The sequence below is a fragment of the Brachyhypopomus gauderio genome, chromosome 1 (genome assembly GCF_052324685.1).
Source record: "Brachyhypopomus gauderio isolate BG-103 chromosome 1, BGAUD_0.2, whole genome shotgun sequence".
Lineage (NCBI taxonomy): Eukaryota > Metazoa > Chordata > Actinopteri > Gymnotiformes > Hypopomidae > Brachyhypopomus > Brachyhypopomus gauderio.
In genome coordinates, this window is record NC_135211.1 from 51422297 (window position 1) to 51436172 (window position 13876).

A 13876-nucleotide genomic window follows, 5' to 3' on the forward strand; every position below is an offset into this window, starting at 1 on the left:
TCTTGTGTGTGATTGGTTGTCTGAGACTTACCTGTGTAACTTTTGTAAAAAGTGCCTTGGGTATCCTGAAAGGCACTATCAAATCAAATCAAATATATTTGTATAACGCTTTTCACAACATATGTTGTCACTATAAAAATTGAACATTCATTCATCATAGGTTGATAAGGTTGAAAAAGCAAATTAGGTCCCTCCTAGTTTTGATTGGATGGTATAGCAAATAGTTCAGCAGTTGGTCACTATTGCTGCTCCAGTAACTGCTGATAAAATTAGCAAAGAAAATGGATCTCTGGACTGAGGAATGAGTGTTCATGTAAAATATGTCTTATATACTGATTTGTTTTATGGACTGCATGCAGGATGTATTTATTTAGTTAAATGCAGACTATTCATTGCATATTTTACAAATGTTCAGGTAAAATACCAAGGAACTACTTCTGGGATAAGAACATCTTGATAATTGTTATATTGTGCCATCATGGCCTGCTCACTTGGCATAAATGTGAAATATAATGAAAACCATTTTGTTATTATGGGAATTTACAGTGTGTAAGTAGCAGCATACTGATGAGAAATGCTAATTTAATCTCCTGGCTCAACCTCCACAATTCTCTCAGCTTCACACCAAAAGACAGAAGCTCACTAGAAGAGTGAAGATATAAGCTTTAATCAGATACAGACTCAAAAATTGTCAATACAAGGACAATCAGCCTATACTAATTTTAATTTAAAGCCAAAAATATTAAAAAAAAACAGCCAATTTCTAGAACCTTTAAATTAAACTTATAGGGAGCCATGTTTTAAATTAAGGTTGCTATAGTTGCTCTCTTTCCCTTCTTCACTGTAACATTTTCTCACAAATCCAAATAAAAGTGACACTACATTGATAATCTGCCCAGTTAAACACAGGGTTCAAACCAGGCTGACCCGTTATAACACAGTCCTCATCCCCTGCAAAACTGTTTGGTTCCTTTGTGTCCCAGTATCTGAAAGAGAGAATGAAAACATCACCTGTGTTGCATAATGTAATGAGGAGCAAGAGATACTAGCTCCATCATGAGTTTAGTTCAGTGGTTTCTTACCCATTAGTTAGTGCTGTTCCATCCACCCATTTCCAAGTTCCCTCTCTTTCAACATCAGTCAAGCCAATCCAAGAATAAATACTGCCAAGGGTTTGTCTGATGAACTCCTGTCATTGTGATAACATGGTATGATAAAAAATCTAAAATCAGATCTCTCTGCCCTCCCACCCCCTCACCTGTTCCTCTCTGCTGTTTATGATCACCAGGTCTGCTCCTCTTGCTCTGCAGTCCTGTCTGCTCTCACTCCAGGTCTTCTTCTCAGTAGAGATAAAGTACATACTGGAGCTGAAGACGTGTTTCCAGCACTGCTTTTCGGCCGTTCCTAGTGATGGTATTTCCAAAGAAATATAATCAGTAAGTTGAAAAACTATTTCACATAACATTTAAGAACGATATTGTAACGCAGCGTATGCTGCAGAGTGAGGAGGCGGACACAAACGCTGAGGAGAGCGAGATTTAATAAAGGGAATTCCAAACTCAGGGTCAAACAGGAAGTCAGTGGTCAAATCCGATAAGGAGTCCGAACATGAAACACGGAGTGGCATAACTGGACACAGAGTACAACAAGGGACTAAGGCACTGAACGATATACTTAAACAAAACACGGGTAGAACGCATAGACACACCAGACAACCAGGATACAGAAATACAGGGCGACTGGGCAACGGAACCAGAAGTACTCACAGACCAGGATTCACAGAACAGTGAACAAGAGACTGCACGGGTTCACAAGAGAACTAAATCCACAATCACGGACAACGGGCTAGGGAAACACAGGGATATAAGTACACAGGACTAAACTAGTCACAGCTGGACACAATGACGACTCGGGCGAGGCAGACAGGGAGGAAACCATAGAAACAGTCAAGCAGGGCGGGAATAACGGGCAAGGAACAACACAGACACGAGGAACAGGGGACTAGAGTGACAGCTAAGAGGGGGGGGGGGGCGTAGCCCTACGTGACAGATATGGGGAATTAACTTATTTGAAAAAGTTTTAGCATGATGATCATATTGACATACTGATGTCTCTATATGTACACATAGAGGAAGACCAGCACAGAGACTCACCATCTATTGAACTGTTGAACTACATGAGAGAAAAGCAAATGAAGCTTGCTACAATGATGACACACTTAAAGTAAATAAACACTGACTAGACTACCCATATACCCATATCTTGGTTGCTTAAGAGTTTTGGACAGTACTGTAACAGCATATAAATGTTCACTCACTCAGTTCAGAAAACTCTCTTTTGAGTTTTTCTCTCTCTTTGTTTAGTTGGTCTCTCTCTACTGTCAATCTGTTGTAACTGGTCTGTAACTGGTCTCTCTCTACTGTCAATCTGTTGTAACTGGTCTGTAGCTGGTCTCTCTCTACTGTCAATCTGTAGTAACTGGTCTGTCGCTGGTCTCTCTCTACTGTCAATCTGTTGTAACTGGTCTGTAGTTGGTCTCTCTCTACTGTCAATCTGTTGTAACTGGTCTGTAACTGGTCTCTCTCTACTGTCAATCTGTTGTAACTGGTCTGTAGCTGGTCTCTCTCTACTGTCAATCTGTAGTAACTGGTCTGTAGCTGGTCTCTCTCAATAGTCAGGTTGTTGTTTCTGGGTTGTATCTGATCCCTCTCTGCAGTGAACTTGACCCACAGCACTGTGATGGCAGTCAGCAGGAGAACACACAGCAGCCCCAGACACACTGCAGTCAGTCTAGAACATCTGCTCCCTGTGGTGATGGTTTGTGAAGCAAGAAAATAGTTTTTTAAATAAAGATAAAATATCAAGTAATCAATTAACATACAACTTTACACATACTAATCTGGGTGTAACAGTACATCACATGAATTTCAGACCAATATGGTCAGTGTGGAGTTCTCTGTTGCTTGGTAATTATATGTAGTATTTTCATATAAACTCTTGTAGATACTGAATTTTTAAATTTGTCTCAGTGTTTTGATTTTACACCAAACCACCACATAGTCTATTGCCCATTGCCGTATATTTGATAATTGTTATTAGTTAAGATGATTATAATGTGTGTGCGCGCGCAAGGATGTGTGTCTGTGTGTTGGCCACACTCCCTTGTTGTGTCCCGTTAGTATTCAGTGTTCACCAGTATTTTTGTGTCACATCCTTTATGTGCTACACCTGTGTCTTGTTTGCTTCTTGTCTTGTATGTTGTCGGTCTTTGACCTTCCTTCCGTGTCTCCATCGAGATCACTATTTGCTATTTGTGCAAGTTGTCTACAAGTCCATTAAATGTTAGTTGTGCCAGCAACATCACCTCCATATCCTGCTTAATCTACAAGAAGAGAACACCTTACTGTGGCTTTTAAATTTTCTGTTACATCTCCTTGTTGTGAAGAACTGTGTTAACTGCACTGACTAAAGGTATGGAACTTTCCCAAAAGGAAAGGGTACAGTGTGTTGGAAGTATTGACCCCCACATCCATAGAAAGCTTGTATCATACTGAAAACATTTAAACCATTCAAACAACCACATACATTTATGATATGTCAATAAGTATATGATTAAAGCTTGTTTAATAAGCTTGGAAAACATTTTTATAAAGAACAGTTTAGGGATAGATTACGGATAGGCATAATCTAAAACACTATACAAAACAATGCAGTTATAAAGACATGCATATGAAGCAAAGAGAGAAAGCTTAATAGTATACTGACCTGACCTGAGTACTGACCTTAAGTGTGTACTGACCTGAGTTTTGTTTTTTTGGTTTTCTGGTTCTGTGAGTATCCAGGTTATTCCGATTCTTGTCTTCTGAATAATATATTTTGACTTCAGTATCGTCTATATTTTCATAAATATTAATACTATTTTCCATTGTTCTCTCTTTGGGAATCTGATCTTAGATAGAAATGTAAATCAGTCCACACAGATGAATCAGTCCACACAGATGAAAGAAGTGTGCTGAAATTTAGCCCACTATACTAATATATATTTGTTCCTGTTAATCTGAACTCTCACTTCCTCCTTTACTAAAGTTACATCATGGGTGTCTGCTTGCTAAAGATAATGTGAAATTAGGCTGTGACCTGGTCAAGTAATAAAAAAGAGAATTCAACTATCTGACCATGTCGACTGTAAAGTCTTCAGAAAACAAAAACAAACAAATAAGGTTTGCCTGGAGATTTAAGTCAGATTGAGTATCTTGAGGATGTAGAAATAGACACTGGCCATTATGGCCCACCTCATAGTGACACACAGAATCTTCTAGAGATGAACAGGGGAGATCTGTAGTGAATCTGTAGAAACAGAACATTTACAATATTGTATGTACAACATTGTGCCATACATGATTGTTTCCTACAAAATGCTTCTACAAGACTTCTGTCAGTCCACCACAGTGGTGTCATATCAGACAGCAGCACAGCAGTGGTAGGTGAGCAGGGCCAGAATGTAGCAGGACCACGTACAGCACAACAGAGAACCAAAACAGGCCAAATGTGTCACATGCAGGAATTTAATCTCTGCCTTTCCAGCACTCAAATGCACACACTCTAGGTTTATGATGAATTGTACCAGCAAGCTAAGACAAACATTAATGTTTGTATTACATGTTCCACTTAAATTCTACTCGAGAGGAACCAAGACTCAAAGGTTGGACCCATTCTCCTTCAGTCTCAACTAACAGCATGACATCAGGTGTAGGGGTTATTAGACATGTCCAATACTGAGGAGTCTAAATTAGTGGGACATAGTGTACAGTGATGGACTCCAGCAGATCTAATTATGGCAGCATATCTAAAAGAGTGGAGCCAGAAGAAAGCACAGGCACTACACCCTGTCATGTGTAGTCCGACAAGCCCTTTTGACCATTGTATGGTCACATTATTAATATATTGTGATCATCTTTACAGAATTTAGTATGCACCTTTGTTTATATAGTATCTGACAGATACTTTAAGATACTGAAAGATGTGTAGTTGATTTTTATTCTTCTAATAGGCACTGTGACATTCATCCTTCCACATCTCAGTTTTGTTTTAAGCTCTATTGCTTTTGTATGTATTGCTTTTGTACACCCTCTATGTGTTTGTCTGTTCGTGTACACATGTACCTGTGTTTATGCGTGTCCTGTCCACGTGTGTTTATTCTGGTGTGTAAGCTGAAACACGTGTCTTGTTTATGTCTGAGTATTTAAGTGTGTGTGTTAGTCCACGTCTTTGTCAGTTCTTGTTCGTTGACTGTCATTGGGTTGCGTGTTTCTACTAGCGCTATGTGCTATTTCACTAATGAATATTCTGCTTATGTTTAAACGACGTGTCGTCTTGGCTGTTTGCCTCACCCTCGCCTCAAAGTGACAGTATGTACAGTATGTACTGTTATACCTGCTACTGCGTCTTTAGATAAGGAGTATTGTGGGTGTTTTGGCCTATATGTAGATTTGGGTGTTATCAGTAAGATTCATTTTCTTCCCCAAAATCGATGTATCTCTCAGACACAGAGATTTTGGGTTCCTGCCCAATATCTTTTCTAGTGCACTTCTTCATTCTAATCTGGCACTGCAGCCAGTCAGAAACATCTGCTCTTCATTTTCCTAATGCTCAATGTAATACAGAATTTCACCTGGATTTCAATACTTAGAAATTCTGCCTGCTTTGTGCAGTAAAATTATGGACAAATTATGTCTAGACGAATTGTCTGACAGTCATATGGAAGCACAACCAACTTGATGAAACTAGATGAAAGGAAGTTTTTAAAAGAATGGTATAGTTTTAATTAACAAAGTATGCAAATACGCAAGTACGCATGGCGCCACCGGGTGGAGGCACAGAAAAACGTCCCCTGCATGTTGCTGGACTGAGGAATAAGATGCCATCTAAAGTAGTTTTTGTATTTTTTTTATTCACTGGTTAGATCAATGTAAATGTATAGGACTGATTTGCTATACTTTTTTAAAAATAACTTGTCATTACTTGTCTGCCCTCACCAAGAAACATAGTGTGACACATAGTCTAACAGTTTAATTGTTGGTTTGGACAGAATATATATATATTCAAATTTCTGATCTTCATGATACACACACAACACACACATACGCATATGTATGGCAATGACAAATATTAAGAATAAATTATGCAGCTAAATAGATTATTTATTGGACTTAAAAAAAAATTAAGAAACACTTCTGTGAGGGCAATTTTGTAAGTGTGTTATAATATGTCACCAACACTTGTTGACTAAGCAGAAATTTAAAAAATCATTAGTTATTATGGAGTTGTACAGCATGTGCTGATATATGTGTGGAAAGGCAAAGGCTAATTTCATCTCCTGGCTCCACTTCCATAATTCTCTCACATACCAGCTTCACACCAGATGAATGAAATCCTGTTTACTGTAGAATCAGTTAAAAAATCTGTCCTCACAAATCCAAACAAAAGTGTAACCACAGGGATAATCAGCCCACTTCCCTTCAGAGTCTCTGCATGAATGACCAGATCCATTGCAAGTAACAGCACAGTCCTCATCCCCAACAGAACTATTGGGTTCCCCTCTGCCCCAGTATCTGAAAGAGAGAACTAACGGGTCAGCTGTGTTTCATAAAGTAATGAACAAGAGTCATTAACTCCATCATGATCAGAGTTTAGTTCAGTGGTCTCTTACCCAGAGGTCAGTTCTGTACTGTCCACCCATTTCCAAGTTCCCTCTCTCTCCCAATCAGTCAAGCCAATCCAAGCAGAAATATTGATGAGGGTTTGTCTGATGAACTCCTGTCATTGTGGAAACATTATGATAGAAAATCAAAATAGAGTTTATCTCTGCACGTCTCTCTCTCTTTCTTTCTCTCACCTGTTCCTCTCTGCTGTTTATGATCACCAGGTCTGTTCCTCTCTGTCTGCAGTCCTGTCTGCTCTCACTCCAGGTCTTCTTTCCAGTAGAGATGTAATACATACTGGATCTGAAGTATCTCCAGCCTTGTCTTGTCTTGTCTTGGTTTTATTGTATTTCCAGAAAAAAATGTAATGAATGAGTTGGTAAACAAGAACTCAGGACATTTCTTCAAGAAAGGTAAACATTTTGTAAAAACTGGTGTGTTAACGTCTGATATAGGCTACAGCTGTAAAAAAAAGAAAATCTTAAAAACATGTTTCTTATATAAAACACTACAGATCTCAAGTAAACATTACTACGCGTTATTCTACCAGCTTCTCCCATTATCGACAGTCCACTTCACTACTTTCCAGAATTCCATTCATAGCTTGGAACACTAAACCAACCATCAATTATTTAATCACTTATCCTCACCAGAATCCTCATCACTCATTTAGGGCTTTATATATCTGTCTTCTTATACTTGTCTATTCATTGAAGTTCTGTCACTGTTTCTTTTGCTAAGTGTGTACTGAGCAATTTAGTCTGCGTTGTTGTATTATGACCCTGCTGTGCTTTTGGATTCAGATTATTGCCTAGCAATTTTGGATTTAGATTATTATTATTAGTAGTAGTAGTTGTATTACTTTTGACTTGTTTGCCTTGCCATTTTTGTCTTTCTGTTTTGATTTGTGTGCTTGGTGTTGTTTTTACTGGCTTTACTCTGATTATTTGATTCTCTTTCTGGCTTGGAAACATTTTTTTTGTTTTGATAATAAACTGTCAACAATAGTTCAAACTAGGGATGCATAAATACCATTTTTTTCCGTACGAGTACGAGTACGTGTATTTTTGTACTTGCCGATACCGATACCGATACTTACATAGAATTAAGCAGTCAGGAGCATTATGTAATAGTTATTAATGTAAAATAGTGCAATGAAATCAATACAAAACCAACATAAAACAGTGCATGGCCTATAATTTATTTGAACATTTTTTACCTACACAAACACCATGTCAACAAAAAACAACATTTTCAGTATTTTTACTTACAGTATTTTACTAAAAGCTAATCTTTTTTTACAACTGTAAGTGGCAGGTTCTTCTTCAGGAAAAGAAGCATCTCTGCATGTTTAGCTGTGAGCCTGTTTCTGCTTTCAGTGACAATGTGTGCCACGGAGCTAAATAATCGCTCACTTTCCACACTACTGCATGGCACTGACAAGTATCTTCTCGACATTTGGGACAAAATTGGGAATCGCTCTTTGTTAACTGCCCAGTACTGGAGTGGTTTCTCTGAACGAGAAATCGTCTTCTCTCCAAGGTATGTCTCCAACTGTATGGCAGCAGCCCGTGGGACACTGCTCAAGGATACAGAAGCATGCTCATCAGCAATTTCATCAAACACACTGTCCAGACTGCTGCACTGGTCATTCTTTGGTCTTTTGGCAGATGGTTCCTCATTCCTCTGTTGGCTGATGTCTCTTCCAGATATTTTCTGCAGCTCCTGCATCACTTTCTCCTTGGAATTCTCAGCAGTGCTGGAGCTTGAGAAAAAACGGTCCTTATATCTGAAACAGAACATGCCCTATGTTGCTGAAAATGTACATCTTATACATCTCATTATGTCAAACCATCAGTGAAGAATATAGACATATACATATAGAGATATTTTATCTTTGATTTATAACAAGAGGTATGATTTTATATAACTTTTTTTAGATTGCATGTGCATTTATTTTAAATCTAAAATAAAATAAAGCCTAGATAACCAAGGTGAAAAATCTCAGTAATGTAAATATTTTAAAAATAATAATCTAACGAATAATAAAATGTCAGCTTCTGATGACTACTTGAAAAGAAGTATTTATGAGAGTTTGTTTAATGGTTTAGCAACGACATGGGCACACAGACCTTAGAACAGGGATGCCCGAACTCAGGCTCGCAGGCCAATGCAGAGAAGGCAGCGTGGCACCACTCATTGGCCCACGCCACAAACACTGAAAATGGCCCAGAAAAGTTTGGGCATCCCTGCCTTAGAAGGTTGAAGTGTAGTCCAGAAAATAAAATGGAAATTAATTATAGACTAACACTGTCTACAATAAAAGAGTATAAATTAATCATTTTGTTTGACATTTTAGAATAGAATAGAAAATCTTATTATTTATCTCTGGAAGTGTCCATCTTTTATTTGAGCATTTTCCCCACATTACACCCTCAGTACATTAGCAACATGAAATGCACGCACATTACCTTGGATCAAGAAGTGTTGCGGTGGAGAAGAGTTGGATTTGCTCCACGTCAGCAAATCGCTTCTGTACAGCTGTGAGCAAAGTGCGTTTCATTGTTTTGATCCCCTGCTCCTCATCGATCTCTTTGGACAACAGTCTCTGTAGTACGGTGATCGCGGGAATCACGTCCGAGGCTAATGCTTCAGAGGAGCTCACTTGTCGAGTCAACTCTTCGAATGGCTCCAAAATTGTCACTGCTTTCTCTAGTAGGTTCCACTGATTAAGGCTGAGGCTGTCGGGGAGCTCATGTTCTGACGCAAATATTCCGAGAGCCCGTTTCTGCTCAATGAGGGACTGTAGCATATAGAATGTGCTGTTCCACCGTGTTTTTACATCTTGTTGGAGACGTTTCATTGGCTGGTTGAGCTGCAACTGAATGTCTTCTAAGCGGGAATACGCCAAAGTCGAATGCTTGAAATGCCCAACAACTCTGCGCCCGACTGCCACCGCATCAGCGACACTGCGCTGTGCAAGCAGACCCTCGTTTACCGCCAGCTGGAGTGTGTGTGCAATGCACGAAAGGCTAGGCAGTCCAGCATCATCCATTGCCTTTATCATGTTTCTGGCATTGTCACGCACCACGACATGGACAGAACTTTTAGGAATGGCCCAAGTCTTGAGCATTTCCTCAAATGTGCTTGCTATTGCCTGGCCCGTATGTGACCCACGGAATTGCTTTGCGTGCAGTACAACTCTCTGAAGAATGAAACTATCGTCTATCCACTGTGCAGTTAAGCTAATGAGAGACATTGGACAGACGCTGCTGCTCCAAATGTCCGTAGTAAAGCTGAAGGCTGTAATATCATGCAACAAGCTCTTGATATGCGTTTGCACCTTTTCGTGCATCTTCGGTAAAATGGTCTCCGTTATATGATAACGGCTGGGAATTTCATACTTGGGCTCTAACACATCAAGAATGTGCCGAAATCCCTGATTCTCAATGACCGAAAATGGTTGATCATCAAGAACAATAAACTGGCTAAGAGCTTCTGTTATCTTCACAGATCTAGGGTGGTGTGTAGACATTTTCTCTCGTCTACTTAGCGTTTGCTGCAGTGTTGGTTGATGCAGTGGTTTGATAGCAGTGAACTCGTCGTGCTGAGTTTTGTGTTTCATTTTAAGATGTTTTATCAGGTTACTCGTGTTGTAGGAAGACGCAGAAGTACCTCCTCTTGATATTTTAATAGAACACAGTTTGCAGTCTGCTTTGCTTGGGTTGTCATCACTAATTGTGAAGTACTTCCAGATCGCCGACATGTTGAATTGTCTGCTCATTAGCATAACGTGGTTTACGTCCACTAGAAAAAAGGTATCGGATGTTGGTATCGGAGCCTCGTTTGCGAGTACGAGTACGGGTAAATGGACATGGTATCGGGCAAATACCCGATACCAGTATCGGTACTCATGCATCTCTAGTTCAAACTGAAGGAGCAAAGTATGAAGGAGGTTGAGGAGGTTGTCAGGGCAGCCTGCTCGGCTTCTGCACCAGGGCCAAGTGGAATTCCTTATCTCATCTACTGCCCAGGTGCTGCCCAGGGCTTCTTCGGCACTTGTGGAGGGTTCTGAAGGTGATTTGGAGAAGAGGGAGAGTGGCCGACCAGTGGAGATGTGCTGAGGGAGTTTGGATCCCGAAAGAGGAGAACTCAAGAGACATCAGTCAGTTTTGCTCCATCTCACTACTGAGTGTAGAAGGGAAGGTTTTCTTTAGCGTTGTCTCATGAAGACTGACTGAGTTTCTCCTCAAGAACAGCTACAATGATCCATCAGTACAGAAGGGAGGAATCAGTTGTGCACCCGGCTGCCTGGAACACACAGGAGTTGTCACGCAACTGATCAGAGAGGCTCATGAGAACAGAGGAGATCTAGCTGTTTTGTGGCTGGACCTGACCAACGCCTATGGTTCCATACCACATAAGCTGGTTGAAATTGTTCTTCACATTCACCATGTTCCCAGTTAAATCAAGGACCTCATTATAGACTATTACATTGACTTCAGGATGAGGGTCATACTATCTCTGATGTCCTCTTTTCCCTAGCCATAAACATGATGGTCAAGTCAGCCGAGGGGGAGTGCAGAGGGCCGCTGTCTAAGTCAGGTGTGCGACAACCCCCTATCAGAGCCTATATGGATGACCTTACTGTAACTACAATGTCAGTCCCAGGGAGCAGATGGATCCTGCAAGGCCTGGAGAAACTCATCATCTGGGCAAGGATGAGTTTCAAGCCCACCAAATCGAGGTCCATGGTGCTGAAGAAGGGTATGGTGATCGACAAGTACCATCCTGATGACAGCAGTTGAGTCCCTAAAGAGGTGGATTAGTGGTTTTCTTCACAGATGGCTGGGCCTCCCTCACAGCCTTACCAATGCTGCCCTCTACGGAACGGAACAAGTAACATTCTGCAGCTCCCCCTTAGTGGACTCAAAGAAGAGTTCATGGTGGCACGCACCAGGGAAGCCCTACAGTACAGGGATTCGAAAGACGGCAAGGTGTCAGCAGCTGGCATTGAGGTGAGGACAGGAAGGAAGTGGAGGGCTAAAGAAGCAGTGGAGCTGGCAGAGTCATGCCTTAGACAGAAAGCATTGGTGGGCACTGTGGCAACAGGTAGAGCAGGTGTTACTATCCAAAAGCCCATCATCAGCCAGACCCGTGAAAAGGAAAGACACCATCTGATCCAGGAGGAAGTTAGAGCGGGTGTGGAAGAGGAGCGAGTGAGCAGGGCAGTGGGTCTACGACAACAAGGAGTGTGGACGAGGTGGGAGAGTGCACTACAGCGCAGGATCACATGGACCAACATCTTGCAACCAGATTTCTAGCGGATTCGCTTCCTGGTACAAGCCGTCTACGATACCCTACCAAGCCCAGCAAATCTCCATGTGTGGAGAAAAAGTGAAACATCCTCCTGCCCTCTGTGCTCGGGTAGAGGCTCTTTGGAACATCTCCTCAGCAGCTGCCCGAAAGCACTGGCAGATGGACGCTACCGCTGGCATCATGACCAGGTACTCTAGGCAGTCGCTGAGAGTGTAGCCTAAGCCATTAGCTCCAGGAAAAAATCAACATGATCCCAAGACGGCAATCTCCTTTGTCAAAGCTGGAGAACAACCAAAAATACAACAACAGAAGACAACTGGCTTACTCCACACAGCACCTGATGGGCAGCTGCAGGTCGACCTGGAGAAGCAGCTGAGGTTCCCTCAGCACATCGCAACAACAACCCTCCGCTCAGATATGATCATGACCTCTCACTATTCTAAACAGCTGATCATACTGGAGTTAACAGTGCCCTGGGAAGAACATATGGAGGAGGCCAACGAGAGGAAGAGGGCTAAGTACCAGGAACTGGTAGAGGAGTGCAGGGAGGGAGGCTGGAGGACCTTCTACGAGCCCATAGAGGTAGGTTGCAGGGGATTTGCCGGAAGGTCTCTGTATAAGGTCTTGAGTCACTTGGGCATCATAGGAGCAGCAAAGAAGAGGGGCATCAAATCTGCAAGTGAAGCCGCTGAGAAGGCCACTACGTGGCTTTGGATGAAAAGGGCAGATCTGTGGACTGCTACTAGGATGCAAATCGGGGCCTGATCACCCCCGGCTGGGTCGCCTGGGTAAGGGTGTATGATGTTGTGAGACCTGAAACACCCTATGACCCCAGGATACATCACTGAGAATGCGTCCCAGGGCATTCATGAGGTGTTTCTTAAATACTGTCATGAGCATTTGTCCTGTTCTGCAGTGTAACCCTACGTCATGAATGCAAATAAATATTTTTACAATACATTGATACAGTAAAATGTAGCAGTAGTTATTTTTCTTTGTTTTTAATGGAAAGTTCAGGTAGATCTTTCAGTGTGTTGCACCTCCAGTGGTGCCCAAATTAATAAAAAAATGTCTCATTGTGACGGGCAGGTGTGAGCAACGAAAAGGAAGCGATCACGCCAAGTCTCAGGGAAAAAGGATGGTTTAATAGAAGTGTGCAAACCAAAAACCTGTGCATTAGCTCCAAATTAAGGATATAATGACCAGCGGTCAACTGGTACAAAGACAAGACATATCTAGGCAAACAAACGACCCTCAGGTGAGACGGATCCCTGGGACCCTGGACCGACCGGGCCGTTAACAACACAAAACCACGCCCCGGTCGGTCATAGGGCCCTCACGCCCTAACCTGCATTCAGCCGGTAAGCCCCACGGGTGTGAGGACGAGGGGCTATGGCTCCTCTCTCGTCCCTCGTGTGTGTGTGGGTGTGCAGGCTACCTCTCCAAGGCGTAGCTACTTCACCTCCTGGACCTACCTCCTCCCAGAGCTGACCCCTGAGAGATTATAGATTGGGGCTTATGACAAAAAGTGATTTACGACTTTGACCTCTAGTTGACCCCGACCCTTACCCCCCCCCCCCCCTCCCCCTCCACCCCCTCCCCCCCTCCCCCCTCCACCCCCCCCCCCCTTCCCCCCACACTCCCCCTCCCCACCCCAACTCATGACATCATCATCACATTAATCACGTCAAGACGACCAAAGAGTATTAAGTTGTGCTTTGATATTTTGCTTGATAAGGTTAATTAAAACATTATTTTGATCTTCTTTGATGTTGACTCTCCGGGGCCGTATAACCCTAGACACCTGTGACACACACACACACACAAACACACAGACCCTGAACGGAACAGCGCAC

General features: G+C 42.0%; 1 protein-coding gene across 3 annotated transcripts in view; it reads right to left on the reverse strand.

Annotated features, from left to right (window-relative positions):
* Positions 1 to 651: 651 nt before the first annotated feature.
* LOC143524712 (uncharacterized) overlaps positions 652 to 13876 on the reverse strand; it is a 38130-nt gene continuing 24905 nt past the window's right edge. The window contains exons 1-5 of one of the 3 annotated variants that reach the window (XM_077018285.1): positions 3800 to 3926; positions 2318 to 3382; positions 1259 to 1404; positions 1083 to 1189; positions 652 to 986 (exon numbers count right to left, since the gene is read on the reverse strand). In XM_077018285.1, coding sequence (XP_076874400.1) covers positions 839 to 986; positions 1083 to 1189; positions 1259 to 1404; positions 2318 to 2879 — 963 coding nt within the window. In that variant the 5' untranslated portion in view covers positions 2880 to 3382; positions 3800 to 3926 and the 3' untranslated portion in view covers positions 652 to 838. Of the gene's footprint in view, positions 987 to 1082; positions 1190 to 1258; positions 1405 to 2317; positions 3383 to 3799; positions 6612 to 6709; positions 6817 to 6895; positions 12937 to 13876 lie in introns of those variants that run through there. The other 2 variants (XR_013133496.1, XM_077018284.1) reach the window with 2 other exon arrangements.